General features: G+C 36.6%; 2 protein-coding genes across 18 annotated transcripts in view; one reads left to right on the top strand and one right to left on the bottom strand.

The window, feature by feature from the left end:
- The window catches only part of LOC110830893 (uncharacterized protein KIAA0513), a 45,917-nt gene extending 41,698 nt beyond the window's left edge, over nucleotides 1–4,219 (top strand). For all 14 annotated transcript variants that reach the window (XM_022066270.2, XM_022066273.2, XM_022066269.2 and 11 more), the window contains 5 exons: nucleotides 497–666; nucleotides 1,544–1,733; nucleotides 1,983–2,208; nucleotides 2,826–2,920; nucleotides 3,244–4,219. In XM_022066270.2, the coding sequence (XP_021921962.1) occupies nucleotides 497–666; nucleotides 1,544–1,733; nucleotides 1,983–2,208; nucleotides 2,826–2,920; nucleotides 3,244–3,308 (746 nt within the window). In that variant the 3' untranslated portion in view covers nucleotides 3,309–4,219. The remainder of the gene's footprint in view (nucleotides 1–496; nucleotides 667–1,543; nucleotides 1,734–1,982; nucleotides 2,209–2,825; nucleotides 2,921–3,243) is intronic.
- A 2,107-nt stretch (nucleotides 4,220–6,326) lies between these two features.
- Nucleotides 6,327–14,539, bottom strand: Pss (phosphatidylserine synthase 1 homolog l(3)77CDf). 4 transcript variants are annotated; one of them, XR_015536932.1, is made up of 8 exons: nucleotides 14,225–14,539; nucleotides 13,080–13,362; nucleotides 12,452–12,610; nucleotides 12,077–12,228; nucleotides 11,321–11,575; nucleotides 10,425–10,647; nucleotides 9,600–9,833; nucleotides 6,327–9,053 (listed from the first exon to the last, which is right to left on the bottom strand). XR_015536932.1 is itself a non-coding variant. In XM_087355305.1 (8 exons), the coding sequence occupies exons 1-8, from the start codon at nucleotides 14,392–14,394 to the stop codon at nucleotides 8,980–8,982; spliced, it is 1,446 nt and encodes a 481-aa protein (XP_087211431.1). In that variant the 5' UTR covers nucleotides 14,395–14,538; the 3' UTR covers nucleotides 6,327–8,979. The 4 variants fall into 4 exon arrangements, 3 of the variants coding, with proteins under 3 accessions (XP_087211431.1, XP_087211432.1, XP_087211433.1); XM_087355305.1 differs by having other exon boundaries at nucleotides 9,704–9,833; nucleotides 14,225–14,538; XM_087355306.1 differs by having other exon boundaries at nucleotides 9,704–9,833; nucleotides 13,080–13,338; nucleotides 14,225–14,537.
- Between the last annotated feature and the right edge of the window lie 767 nt (nucleotides 14,540–15,306).

Raw genomic sequence — 15,306 nt, 5'->3', positions numbered from 1 at the left:
CAACCTCTATCCACTTCCTAATCCTCTTCACTTCAGCCCTGAAGATGTAGTCAGTATGTTCTTCCGAACTGTTGGTATGCAGCCGGAAGACCACATGGTGCAGCAACCCATAAGATGTAAGATTTGAGGTTTTCACGGCGATGAGTATGAAGATTTCTGTCTTCTGGGTTGTTGCACTGTGTAGTCTGGTCGATGTCTACCAACGTTTCAGAGGTCATACTGCCTCCGTCATCAGAGCGATGAATTTGTTCACGATAACACGATTTATTCATCGCCCTGATGACGGAGGCAGTATGGCCTCAGAAACGTTGGTCAACATCGATCAGACTAGACAGCGCAACAACCCAGAAGACAGAAATCTTCAAGCAATAAGATGCTGTGAAAATTGAAGAAATTTACTGTTTTGTAATATGACGTTGTGTGCATTAATATCTGAATTCAAAATGGAAGTGAAGATCCATTAATTATCATAATGATATGCCATTGCATTTTTAAGGATCGGAGGGCTCAGTCCAGTCATGGGCATCGAGTTTAAGTTTTGACAGTCTGTCCGATGAGATGACGGCAGAAGCAGTGGAGTTCATGAGGAAGTTTGTTGGAGATATGTTCAAAGACAGCTCAGCTATACCATTGGATCAGAAATCTAAATTTGGGCAGCTTGTTCAGGTATTTTATTGTATGAAACATGTAATAGCTCACATAATTTGCTCTCTTGTGTAATAAGACACTTCCAAAACACCCTCTTCAGTAATACGCCTATGATGGGAAGAATAACTTGTGTGTGTAACTGTATGAGCACACATCTGGACTTTGTGTGTTCTTGCGAGATATGAACTCGTTTCATACGTCATTTTTGTCGTGTGGTTTCTGTATGGCTGTTTTTAGAATACGCACATCCCTTATGTTTGTGTGTTAGCAGATATACACACAAGGAAACATATATTATGTGAAAAACCTAATACATTCATGTGATTCATGAAACTGTCGAAGAAAGTAAATTATTCATTCGGTGCTGCATGAAAATGTGCTTCTTTATGTTGGGATTCATTGATATATGTATGGCGTTAGCTGGTCATCTTTGTTTCTGATTCAGTCCGTGAATATTAGGGATATAAATCAGTAAGAAAATATATCAGAATTCACTCAATGTTAGTATGAAATCACCTTATCAGTGTATTGCATAATTTATTGCTTGTGTGAAATTGCTCATGTATAAAAAGTTTGAGTTGAGGATTATTAAAATGTACCTTAATTTAAAATATATGTTAATGTAAAGTATATTGTATTTAAATTCAGTAGTCATTTTAACCTAAAGATGTTTTCTGCATTGGTAAAGATATTGACAGTTTATTCACATTTCAGAAGCCTATAAACATAGCTGGCTACAAAAGTAATGAAGTTCCACCATTTTGAACATTAAAACTTTGTCCTTCTGTCCTTTCCTCATATGGTCCTATGTCTTATATGTATTCAGAATTTGTTTTATGTTCAACTAAGTGCAGTTCAGGTAAAGCAGAAATTGCTTCCGTTGTGTGTTGTTTAGCATGAGGCTGGCAGACTGTGGTTTGCAAGGTTTGTGAATGCTCAACGTGTCCAGAACAAGAAGGTTGATGAATCAACATTCTACAGTCTTGTGCAGTATTTTGCCATTGTATTATTTGAATGTGCTGATGCCGATGACTTCTCACCCGCTAAGTCTCTCATGAACATGTGCTTCACGTTCTACCATGAAGGTAAGCTAAACAAAACACATTTTAACCTCCTGTGAACCTCCATTACTGGATACTGGGAACGACCCGTTCTTCAAGTGCCTGAGCACTGCGGGTCCCAATAATATGGAAAATGGAATGACAGATATTTCTTCTCTTATCCCGCATGCAGCATTACTACTGTAGTTACATTGTAAGTGAGAAATGTGCATGCTCAATTCTGCGCATAAAAATTGCTGTCACTAATACAGATAAGTTATTGTGTGCTTTCAGTGGATGTGCCAGGCTGTGAGCCCTATAAGGAGTACTTGTACACGTACCTGAAAGACCAAACAATTTGGCAAAGTCTGCGATTCTGGAATGCAGCTTTCTTCGATGCACTGCAGTGTGAACGGGTTCACAGACCTGTTGTAACACGTGAGGACATTCAGCATAATAGCCTAGAGGCCATCACCGATGAGAAGCAATATCAAGAAAACATTACCTTTGGTCAATTAGGGTGAGGTTATGTAGTGTTACACTTCTAACAGCTTGCCGACTAGTTGATTGAGGATTGGATTTTTTAATGAGAATTGTCTCACGTTATTTAGTATTATGACTATTGTGAATTACAGTATTTTTACAAATGTTATTGCTTCTAAAATTGGTAATAACACAGTATAATTTTTTTTTTTTGAACATCTCATATGACAAATTTTTTGGTACTTGTGGGTTATCGGGACACATCACTTTAAAAATAGGTTAGGTTAGGTTAATGTGTGTGTGGATAAATGACATATACTTGAAAGTTATAATATTTTATTTCAATAAATGACAACTAACCTAACCTAACTTAACCTACCCTAACCTAACCTATTTTTGAAGCGATGCGTCCCGATAACCCACAAGTACCAATTTTTTATATATGCTTTCAAGATAGAAACTGGTTTTGAGTGTCAGATTCTAAACTGTTGATGATATTAAAATTGGAAGGAAATGTTACCCAACAGTGATTTATAAAATCTGAAAAAATAGTCGTTATATGATTTCTATAAAATATTGGTGTGTTTTAACCTCCCACCTCTGCACAATTCATGAATGCATGTATAGATTTTTAAAACACAGTTTTGTTCTTAGGACATTCACATGCAACATGCATGCATTTGGTCTCAGCAAGGAACTTTGTGCAGAGTTTCTCAGGAAGCAGTGCGTCATTGCCAGTTTAAGAGAAGGTAAACAAAAGTTCCTTATAATTTAATTTTGTTTCAAGAAGCTTTATTTATTCAGAAATACCGCATTAAATTGTATGTTTTCAATTCATATCTTACTAGCTTGAGGTTAGTAAATTAATTACAACAGTTTTATGTTTGAGAGAATTGATTATCCAAAGAGGGAAAATGATGTTACAGTGAGAAGTGTTTATGCAGTGTTGTTATGAACATAAAATATAAAGCTGTCAGAGCTATCTCCAATGTAAAATTAATTTTTAACTTTAAAACTTTACTTTCTAAGTATATTACATGTGGATTAACGGCCAAAATAAATTTTCTTTTAGATCAAGAAAAAATGTTGAAAGACAACATAGAACGGATGTACAGAGAGACAGATCCTTGGCGATAACTTGTGGTTGTCCGCCGTTAGTGAATGGAAGGCATAAACTGGAAGGTACATTATCCGATGATAGAGGTTATTTATTATTTTAATATTCAAACATATGGTGGCTTTAATTATGATTGGGCATTTCATAACTGATTTTTTTTAGTCTTCCAATATGTAATGTATAGAATGTATAGAAATGTTATATAATTCACTGGTTCCTAGCTAAATTCTATGTATAAGTACTTTATACAAAAGTGTTTCCTACATTTATATGCTTACGGTACTTCATGTAGTCCAGTGGTCCCCAACCTTTTTCTGTGCCTACGGGCACATTTGAGAGTTTATGAGATCGTAGTGGGCACCAACCAGTTAACAAAGCCAAATTTTCTTTTCTCTGGACAAATAAGATATGGGCACCAAATAATACACAAAACAACACGACGTTTAATGATACAAGAAACCACGCAATCAAAAATACGTACTTTTATAAGTACAATTATTATTACTCAAGTGGGAAGTTAGTGTGATGTTTGGCGCTGCATTTCATCTGCAATTTTTTCAAATTTGGGAGTGTAGGATGATGTTGCTGCTCACACACAATCGTCAAGATGGGCATCAGCAAGTCGAGATCTGCGCTTTGATTTTATAATGTTCATGGTTGAACGGCCTTCATTATTCAGTATAACCTCTTTCCGTATCAACGCGGACATCCAAAAAAAGCCTTGGCGGCCACCATGGCGCCCGCGGGCACCACGTTGGGGACCACTGTTGTAGACTTTATAAATGTTATTGTTCTGGGACAACCTACATAGCTGATTTGTGCTTGTGGGTCTCGGAAGGGTATCTTGGAAGTTTGACATACAAGTGAAATGCTCAATTAATATCTAGTTGTGTGAGGAGAGTCAAATAAAAACAAAATATAGTCTTGACAATACCTTATTGATTGTATCCGACACACTTATTTACGTATTTCCAGTAGCAGCCGTAGCCTTATGCTCTTCTCCTTTGTGACTGCCATCAGTATTAAGGTTTTGTTTAGGGTTTGTGTATGAATAAAATGCTCATATTATTATTTCAGCTTCAATTAAATCATAGCAGTTTACAATGAATTGTAAAGGAAATGAAACAAATGACATTAAAGAAAGAGAATACATTCTTTGGTATTTTAAAAAAAATATATTAGAGTAAAGCCAGTAGTGAATTGCGAAGGCATAGATAGTGAATAATACATTATGCATTCTCAGTTTTAACAAAATGCCACTCACTTCCAGCTGTTATATGAAATTGTAAACTTGATATTGTTTTCATTTGATTCCCACTCAAGACATACATTTGGTACGATAGTAGAATATTAAAGACTGTCTAGCTCTGTTTGGTAATGCAGACTAAAATGTACAGAATGTACTAAAGGAATTTGGTTGAACCTTAACCCTTTGCAGTCCTAAATCAGACTGAGTCCGACATCGAAAAATCTGAGTTCCAGTCTGATGTCAGACTATGTCTGCCACGTGTTTTACGAATTTTATACATGATCTGGAGTCAAGCTGAGTCTGGCAAAGTGTCAACATATTATTTAAGCCTTCATCTGTGCATTAGAGCTATCCACGTTTTCCTGGTAATACTCTGTGAACCTTATAATAGTGAAAGGAGGCAGGAGAGAAACGTCATTTTGTGACGTGTCCAAGGAAGCCAGGACTCCACCCTGTTCTGCCACTTATCATACATTGAAGAAATACCGTTAGGTCCGGAGATAGGGATTAGCTCTATCTAGTGGGCCCAACTGAGTAGGAACCTGAAGACGGAGATAGAGTCCCATCTCCGAAACGTCGTTTTACGTTTTTTACGTTTTATTACTAGACGATGGATAATATCCAAGTAAATTTTTATTCAATTGACTCTTCCCCATCGTCAAGAAGTTTTAGATTTGATATACTGTTAGGTATGTTGCTGTAAAATTACTTAGAATGGGAATATTTTATATCTGATGAAGTTATAAATCAAATATCTCATCTTCCTAGTAGGAAATTCTATTTTTTTAATTATTTTTGATGCATAGAGCAATCTGCCACTGATATAGGCGTATTCATTCGTCTTCTTCTCAAGCATTCTTTGTGTGTAGTGACTTCATCGTTTACACATCATGGTCTGTTTCGCTTTAATGGTTTGAACGTGGTCTTGAACTTACAAACACAAATAACTCGAAAAAAAAGCATAGCTCTGAGATTTTGAAATTCAATGCTTATACATCATATATCTGCATGTAATAAGAGATGTTTAGACGTTTAGAGTCATATCTATCGACTTGGTCTTGCTTTATTCTCTACTGAACGACAGCAAGCAGAAAGCACCATTTACTACACATCTCACTGGTGGCAGTGGTACAATCCGTGAAAATTATTTCACAAATCAGTATTCAAACAGTAGGAACTGTGATCCTTTCTGAACATATTTTCACCATATTTAGCAAAGTTTCTTCCGCTTTATGCAACTTATAAAAGAAAAGAAAATCAGTTCATAACAGTAGTTGAATTTACATAGCTTCTTCTATCTTCTATGGCTCTCCGGTCCGTATTCGGTCGATGGCCTCCTCAATTCTCCTCTTCCATTTGGTCCTCTGTTAGGTCCGTCTGTCCGAGGCTTTGATCGAGGTTTCGAAACATCTTCCTTTTTACGGTGCAAGGTTGTTAGCCTTGCGACCAACCCCCCACCTGGAGGACCGGGGTACCTGTCTTAGTCTGACCTCTCCCCCTCGACCAATCTGGCTAGGGAGGCCCTACCAGTAGCTTAGTGGTATTTAAATAGACCAGCAGAGAGCCAGAGTGGTTTTTAAAAGAGACCGCAAAGGATTAATACTGGAAACCTAATTGAGTCACTTAGAGAGAAATTGACAGAATGAAATCCTAAACAATCTGCATTTTATAAAAGAATGAGACAGGATATGTGATATTGGTTTTTCTTTATCACGTTTATGGAATTTCAATTACTAATTCCTAGAGAGACAGGTTTGCTCCTTTGAGGAAATGAATATCCAATTACAAATAACATGCTTGATACCATATACTTTTGGTACATTTTATTGAACAGAAATAACATTTTTACCAAAAACGTAACACTTAAATGTATATTTCCTACAAAACAAATCACAAAGTATATTCAAGGATAGAGATGAGGAAGAATTTTAAAAAAAGATCAAATACTTCATTCACACAGTTTCTGGCTGGATTGATTTTTACTATTTACTACCGGGGAAGGATAAAGCACACGCAAGACAATTTTTAAAATAAAATTAAAGTACTGCCACATTTATTGCAAGAAACTGTGGATGGGAAACTGTGACTTTAAGACTGAACTTCTGGATAAAATGTATAAAAATCATAGAATGTTACAGTATCCAAGTAATTAAATGAAAATAATACACAGTATTGATCTTGCTTCATTGGTAATGTAGTAAGTTTTCATTACATTGCTTTGACTTCATAAAATTAATTTATATTTAAGACTTGCTTAACAAAGCCATGTGACAAGTTATCCATATCCTTCACACTTTCAAGTTTCAGATTTGCAGCTCCAAAGAATAGGATTTTTTTAATCTATACTTATAAGTTTTTCACATTAGTTTAAAAATTGTTTCACAAACTGAAGCATTACACACTAAGTACTGCACAACTTTAGCTCATGATTTAGTGACATCGACCGATTGGCAGGTAGCAGTTTTATACTTTGAGGGACTTGTTAATTAAAGACAACACAGTTACTTAGAAATGGCAAACAGCAGCCACAAATGGTTTATAGTCACCCATTAGCACGGCTGCGTTTGCACACCACATAATGAACTGAAAATTACATTAATTTTTAAATAATATCAAAGTTGTTGCATTGCCTTTGTTAATGTTTGCACATAATATAAATTATTAATAAGACCATCTACCAACCTTTATTATAAAGATACCACAATCAGACAATTATTTTTACTATTACATGTTCCAGCCTTATATGGAGAACTTACAATATATTCAATGCCTAACTAACTAGATGGCTTACCAAACCCGAAGGTACATCACCAAATAAACCAAAGCCCTCCACCGGACCCTGTCCTGGGCCAACAAAATCCAGTCTCGTTCAACTCCTATCTCCCATAGATCCCGCCTGACATTATCCTCCCATCTACGTCTAGGTCTCCCCAGCGGTCTCTTCCCCTCAGGCTTCCCAACCAATACCCGGTGCACACCTCTTGGTCCTCCAGGTTGGAGGTTGGGCGTAAGGCTAACAACCTTTCATCGTAAAAAATATTCAATGCCTACCAACCTGAAGATGCTCGTGAATAATATTTCTATAATGAAGGTTGTGCAGATGGTATCAATTTATATTGTTCACACAAAAGGATGTAACAAATAAGTTTTGATTTTGCTAGATATTTATCTGGCTTGTAATGCACCATGCTAATATTAGTATATGAGATTGAAATAGGAGATCTTGGTACATTATTACAGATTCTATTTACTTCACATTATTACATATATGACTAGATTTGAGCAGTTTCTTACTCTTAGCTGCAGTTCTATCACCTAGTATGGCACTAGCACCATCCATATAAACCCTCTTTCTTGATTAGACATTATCATCAAGTCTCGTTAACAGGTTACACTGACACAGTATTTAAATATCAAAGAGAGAATGTGGGCAAAAAGTTATATTCAGATAAAGAGGTGAAAACTGAAATGCGTAAGTTATTTAGGTCTCTAAGCCTGGACTTCTTCAGTGCCAGGATAATGATTCTTGTGTGCCACTGGGGCAAATGTCTTAACAGCGATGGGGACCGTGCGCAAAATGATATTTTGTGAGTAGTATTTACTTGTACCTGCAAAATCTTGTATGACAAATTCTGAACAGATCACCATCAAAATTTATGTAGGATTTGAGGTTTTTTAACAAAATTTACTTTACAAACAACCTACATAACGAAGATTTCCGTCTTCTGGGTTGTTGCGCTGTGTAGTCTGGTCGATGTTAACCAACGTTTCAGAGGTCATACTGCCTCCGTCATCAGTATGACCTCTGAAACGGATAACATCGACCAGACTACACAGTGCAACAACCCAGAAGACGGAAATCTTCATACTCACCGCTGTGAAAACCTCAAATCTTACGACCTACATAACCTTTGACATAATGTGGACACCATTATACTGTCAGAAATGCATTAATGAAGCAACACTGAAAACTCATATTTTCAAATTCTGACACACCATATATAATTTTACAGAAATTACAGTTGAAATCATAACTGTAATAGCCCTGGATAGACAATTTTATAAAATGTAATACATGATGCTATTAAATCAATATCAGACATATAGTTGCTATGGTTTTACGATGTAAGATATAGACATAAATATATCCCAGGTAAGACAACAGCATTAATATCTGATGTATGCATTAAAATAATTGCAAGAGCTCAGAAATAATACCCACATTTTTCGTCTTACAGCTACTTAGCCCCCTTTGTCTCTCGGAAGTCTGTTTCTGGCCAAGAAAAATATTTGATTATCGGGAAACACTAATAGTGCTTACAGTTTACATACTCTATGATAATCTGAAATATCTCTCCCAAACATGTGATGAACACACAAGCACGCCTTCATGATATATGTTACTACTTTGTACCTATGAATAAAATTTAAGCTGCAGCTTGTTAAAATGACTCAGGACCACCATTGCGAAATGCTACATTCCTCTTCTTAATGTCCTCATTGCCATGTATGGAACCTAAAGAACACAATATGACAGTGACTTGTCCAGATAACAGATCCATTGAAAACAGAATTCTAACAAAGGGCACAACATTTTCATTTATAAATATAAAACAGAGGTGAGGCAGAATAGTCAGGTGGAAAGTACTGTTTAAAATACTATCTGTAACTAGTCGGTGAGGAAATTCAGTTATAGACGGTGCTTCTGCTGATTTTCCAGCATAAACACAGCGGAAGAATTTAATTTGCCACAAGATTCTTTCCTTTTATTTTCTTTATTGGATCCCTGATGATAATCAATTATAAATTCTGATACAGTATTTACAAACCAACAAAACACCCTGATGATGGAGGCAACAAGGACATCTGAAATGTTGGTAAATATGTACCAGACTACGTGGCGCTACAACCAAGAAGATGGCCATCTTATCTCAGGGTCAGTTGTAATTCAGCCAGTGATATTTACTGCCTCACTTTTACATATTAAGACCAAACTTGTATTACAACTAACTATCGAAGTACGTGAAGTGGACCGATGTTCACACACGAATGTGGTACTTGCATTTCTGTGTCAAATCCTGATATTTCTGAATAGTTATAGTTATTTTCCAGGTTTTGCCGCTTCATTTTAATGGACTTCCCCCATCTGCCAATGCTTTTCCATACCTATTTCCTCGGTTGATTTAGTAAATGCCTCTGTCGTTGATTCGTTATGATAAAACTCTGCTCCCTTTTCTTTAATGCCACTGTCTGGAGATTTGCAAGGGGATGATTCCCTTGATATGTCATCATCATTCTGAAAATAAGCCACCCACATTCTATGTTTTATTGCATTAAATTAATCCTTGCAGATATACACCAATTCAAACTAACTGTGAGTCTCGTGGAATGTAGTTTTTGATTGCAGAATTGGCACACAAATGCTAATTACGTATCACTGAACAGATTTTCATATATTCAAGATTCTACAACATCAAACAATATTAGCAGTACATTACTGTTACACATGGCTAAATGGATCGTTTGTAAGCACGATGTAAGGCTGGCGAAGGTCTCGCATTTTACATCCAAAATAATGAACGTAACAAATTATTTCTTACGCTAAACTTGTGCATGAAAATTTTTGGGGGTCACGGAGAGAACCATCTGTTCCATGAATGCATCTTCTCAGTTTTTCTCATACAATGATAGAGTAAGATCCATCGGCACAGCCCGAATTCACTATAATGGGACCTAGATACGGTAGTTTCTCTAGAAATGACAAGAAATTAAGACATCATGGTGATTGTTGCTCTTAATAATACTTTCTTCAAGGCTTCAGAATGCACAATGTTAGCCTTTGATTCAATGATAGGGGTACCATACAAAAATGAGGGGTACGACATACCTGGAAATACCTATGCCAGAGTACGCAACCATAAACGCACAGCACCGAGAGTAGCAGTTGTAGGAGAAGCCAGATTATAATGTTGATGACCTGTGTTCTCTCAAACAGTTCCTTCCCATTTTTTATGCAGAGGAGAGCCTCAGTGACCATGATGGCCCCATATACCCAGCACTGAGTCCCCACTCGCTTGCACTGGGTGTCTGTCACATAACTGTAGTACTGCCTGCAAATATTCATATTATTACTCTATCAAAATAATATTACTGTTCACTAAGATGTCAAACAAATGGGAGCAAAACGTCAAGTTATGACACCAGCGATAACAATAGTAACAGATGTATTCTGAAATATTAAACAAATATGTAATGTCATATATTTATAACCCCACTTAATGGTACACCTTGTCGTGGTCGTGGGGCTCAAGTGACCCCAAGAGCTACTGGTAGGGCCTCCCTAGCCAGATTGGTCGAGGGGGAGAGGTCAGACTAAGACAGGTACCCCGGTCCTCCAGGTTGGGGGTTGGTCGCAAGGCTAACAACCTTGCACCGTAAAAAGGAAGATGTTTCGAAACCTCGATCAAAGCCTCGGACAGACGGACCTAACAGAGGACCGAATGGAAGAGGAGAATTGAGGAGGCCATGGACCGAATACGGATTGGAGAGCCACAGAAGAAGATATATTTATAAGCATACTTTTTGTCTTCTTAGCCTCTGATGTTGGAAGGGGAAATATATTCCATTTATATATTTTTCATGTAAAAATTTAGGAGAAATACTACTTGGAAAATGATAAGAAAGGAGTGTCGACAGTTTACAAGATTGATGTTACTGTTAAATTAAGTTACTATAAAACACACAGGGAATACACGGACGCTACAATTTACATTCTAGACTTACCTGACTGATGGAGCAACAATGACACCAATAAGGATGAGTCTTGTCACAACAAGGAGGTGGGATGGCGGCATCTCAAAAATATGCTTCAGAAAGAAAGTGTTTAGTTCAGAGACTTGCCAGAAGATGACCATTTGACAGAGTGCAAAGAATCGCATGTACGTGCACGTTGGGTCGAGCCAGCGTACGTGTGTCCAACTTCCTGGAGTAAACTGTAGCACCGCCCGCTTTATCTTGCCCGATGTCGAGTGGATGTCCCTATGATCACGTTCATTTCATTATTGGGGGTAGCAAAATTACAGTCAAACTGATACTGGAGCTGTTGCGCCACGAATTTAATTTTTTTTACAAGCATTTTATATATTTGTCGATACAAAATTCAACCTGTTATAATTGTGAAAGGCTTCAGAATTCAGGCTATGTTGCTGTCAATCAAGACTTAAATCCTTGTTTATCAATATTATGTCTCTGAATAGAACGGTTCATTTGGGGAGCATGCCACCTACATTAAGAGAAATCCATCGAAATTGAACTAATAAATTCTGTCAGTCAGTCAAGTACGAAATGATGAAAATGGAGGTAGGTGGGGGGGGGAGTGATATACATTAAAACTGTTGAATTTCTGGGCTGGGGTCAAGGTGAGAGCAAAGCAGATAAAATAGCTTCAACCCATGCAACAGAGTGATAAAAGTTGACTTAAAAAATTTATACATATTTTTTATGGGAAGTTCAGAGATACAGTACATAGAGATTATTTACCTGATGCTAACCCACTTGTACTCCCTCATTTCAAGGCATTTACATATCTGAAGACCTACCCAAATGCCCAGTCCATTGCAAACCAGAACATCCAATATAAGTGCATCCCACCAACATTCAATAAAATTTGGCAAAAGATGAGCAAATGCAATCTGTAAAATGACGGCAGTTATTATTATAATAAAACTTGGCACTGTTGTATGTATCAGTCACATTCACATGCATTTTACATTCTGTACTAATTATTTCTACAATTATAACAAGGTATTCTTAAACATATAACATTTAAATTTTCACATTAAATGATTTGTAAATACATAGGGAATGTAAAACAATGCAATTCAAAATAATGGTAATGGTAGCAATTCTGCTAACCTCTGTGAATTCCCACATAACACTAATGGCCCATAATATGCCAAAATGTCGAACTAATACAGCTTTAAACATCCATCCCAAAAAGTGTCCCCAGGCAAATACATCTAGATGGCTCCAAATCCTTTCTACAGTTATATCTGAGCAGTTTACTCCATATTCCTGCAAGAGATGATTTAATTCATGTTTATATAAAAAGAAAACAATGATAAAAGTATCCAGAGTTATTTACTCTTATAGACTGTGAAATACTGCACTGTTTTCCCCTAAATATACTCAGAGGCAAACAAGAAAAGCAGCTTAAGTAGTAATTTTATGCTTACAGTGTAAGCATCTATGTTTAGCAAAACTCTAATATCAAATTCTAAATATATTTCACTGTACAATATATCTGCAAACATACAACATTAAACATCATTGTCGCAAAAATACACCTTTTTCAATGATTTCTCTGAAGTTCAGTAATTAAGATATTAATCCCTACTTTATGCCTGCAGTGATGATATTATATTATTACTTCTACAGAAAGAAGCCATGCGGTTTGAAGATGCACTGTATCCTCATAGTCAAATCAAGTCTTGTAACTCGTATTTTACATATATAATAAAATGACATCTTTATGAATATATACCTTATCCATATCAATGTGAAAATCCTTTAAAGATGGATCTATCCACACCAAAATTCCATTTACTGTTTTGTAACTTTGAAATAGAAGGAAAAGTAGCCCAAGAAGATACAGAACACTCATTCCAAATACTATCCGCCAAACAGCTGGATGGGGCCTTGTAAATGGCCCATTTGGAAAAGCTAGGACTGAGATTATTAAGAAGAAAAAAATGACACAACATATTCCAGCCCATATGTTGTCTTGCACATCACCTTCATTTCTGGAAAATAATAAAAGAACACTTCTAAAACAAACTGGCTAAAATGACTACCAGCCAAAAGTCCAGACTCTTCTGTAAGCTGCAACTGTAAATAACTAGTTGAACTTATGAAATTTTAGGGCAATTTACTTCCATCAAAATATTATCAATTTGTAATTCCCACTTCTGCTACATCAGGTAGTATTAAAGTCATTATTTTTGGTTTATTTAACAACCCATTCAATAACTCTGATTATACAAAATGCATGAAAAAGTACCAGAATTTCATAAACCATACATATTAAATGTAAAAAGGTTAAAGAAAATTCAGTAGCACACAATGAGTAGTTTTGCTTGCAAATTTTTGTTGTAATCACATAAATACAATGTGTGTGTCTTGTAGCTCAAGAAAGCAATCCTGTTCCTGCCAGGCTTGACCTGTTCTCAGAGTAGCCTGATTTGGGCTTTCAGCTGTTTCAGATCAGTCATGCCTTGAATAGGTGTAGTTCTTAATATAACCCCAAAAGTAAAAGTCCAATGGGATCAGGTGGGAAGACTTGTGAGGCCAAGGAACATGCCCTAATCTTCCAGCCCATTTGCCCCGAACGATTATGTTCAAGCTTTCATGGCCAATGCTACCAAAACGTGGGGGAACACCAACTGGAAAATGCAAACACCATATTCAATGAGGCATAGGCCTAGCACACTTCTTCAGCATATCTACAATGACATTAATTCTTATGAGGAGTGGTTTTTAGGGGAATGATTAAGAAGGGTGAACACACAGAGGTGGGGTAAACCAGCCGGGAGAACCGGTATCGAACACCCGAGATTTAAATCTACGACCTCTCGAATACGAAGCAACACTATTAACCACTCGACCGCGATGTTGATTTAGAATGTTCACCTTGTAAAAGCGGAATAAAACACTGCACATATCGAAACGGCTAATAATGTTATTGTATGTGGTCTATAAAACAGCTCTATGGATATATCATCTACTGGACGCTCGTTAATAGAGTAAAAACTATCCGATGCTTTGCAGTTTGATTTTGTTAAGTTTGGGCGATTAGCCATTTATTTCCAAGTAGCGAAGTTTCTTCTTTTAGCGTGGATCACATCGCATTAACTACGTTCACATAAATAAACACAAATCCATACACAGCTGTACCAAACTCAACATATACAGCATATAAAACTTTTCTCATCAGTGCTGACAACCCACAAATCAGTTACACTAACAAACCAAATCGAGGGCTGCCAACGCTAAATATACTAGCGACATCTGTGAGGTAAACATAGGAACATAAGCTGGTGCAGCAGTTATTCGAAACCGACATCTGCTGACAAAGCGAAGAAGTACGCTATACTTCTTGCCAGTATTCGGTAATTTTACCTTGAGCCGACGTAACATGACAGTATAATTGTAAGTTTATTCATATCTGTTGTTTATTTAACGATGCTTTTTCAGTAGCTTAGCCTAGCATTGAAGCTTGGATGTGTTACATAGCTTTATCCTCACGTCAATATATATAATTACTGAATAATGAAGTAACTGCAGAGCGTTACTTTCCAAACTGCACGTTGCGATGAGGCTATTTCTGCAGTCTTGCAAAGATTAACACGTCACATAACAGATGGCATCGTTATGATTTAGACAAACATGTTCTGGAGTTCGATAAACTTTAAAATTCAGAGCCTGCAGAAGCTGTCCTGGAAGTCACATTGAAATGCAATGCATATTCAATATCTATAAAAATGTCAGAATTTTAATGGAATTCTCAGATAGCAATTCAGTCACCAAGAGAGAACATTTTTTCTACAACTCGTATCAATTTTACGTCCACGTAAAAATTCTGTAATATGAAATAGCCCGAAAAACGTTGGATAACGGAGGAGTGGCTAGAATTTCAAATATGTATGCCTCATAAAACAACTTTTTGACAGTTATTGTATCTCTGTACGTGCTACGGCTTGCATCACTGAAGG

This window comes from Zootermopsis nevadensis, unplaced genomic scaffold (assembly GCF_977971745.1).
Source record: "Zootermopsis nevadensis isolate Lab colony 2312 unplaced genomic scaffold, Znev_1.0 Znev_ptg000024l, whole genome shotgun sequence".
Lineage (NCBI taxonomy): Eukaryota > Metazoa > Arthropoda > Insecta > Blattodea > Termopsidae > Zootermopsis > Zootermopsis nevadensis.
The sequence above is the reverse complement of the archived record's forward strand: the minus strand, read 5'-3'. Positions and strand labels throughout refer to the sequence as shown.

Excerpts from the sequence above, each read along its gene's own strand:
- Pss (XM_087355305.1), bottom strand. The coding sequence starts at position 14,394 with ATGGCTAATCGCCCAAACTTAACAAAATCAAACTGCAAAGCATCGGAT. Across the intron at positions 10,648-11,320 it reads ATTGTTGCTCCATCAGTCAG|GCAGTACTACAGTTATGTGA; the intron begins GTAAGTCTAGAA and ends GAATATTTGCAG. Across the intron at positions 9,834-10,424 it reads TCTGGCATAGGTATTTCCAG|AATGATGATGACATATCAAG; the intron begins GTATGTCGTACC and ends GCTTATTTTCAG.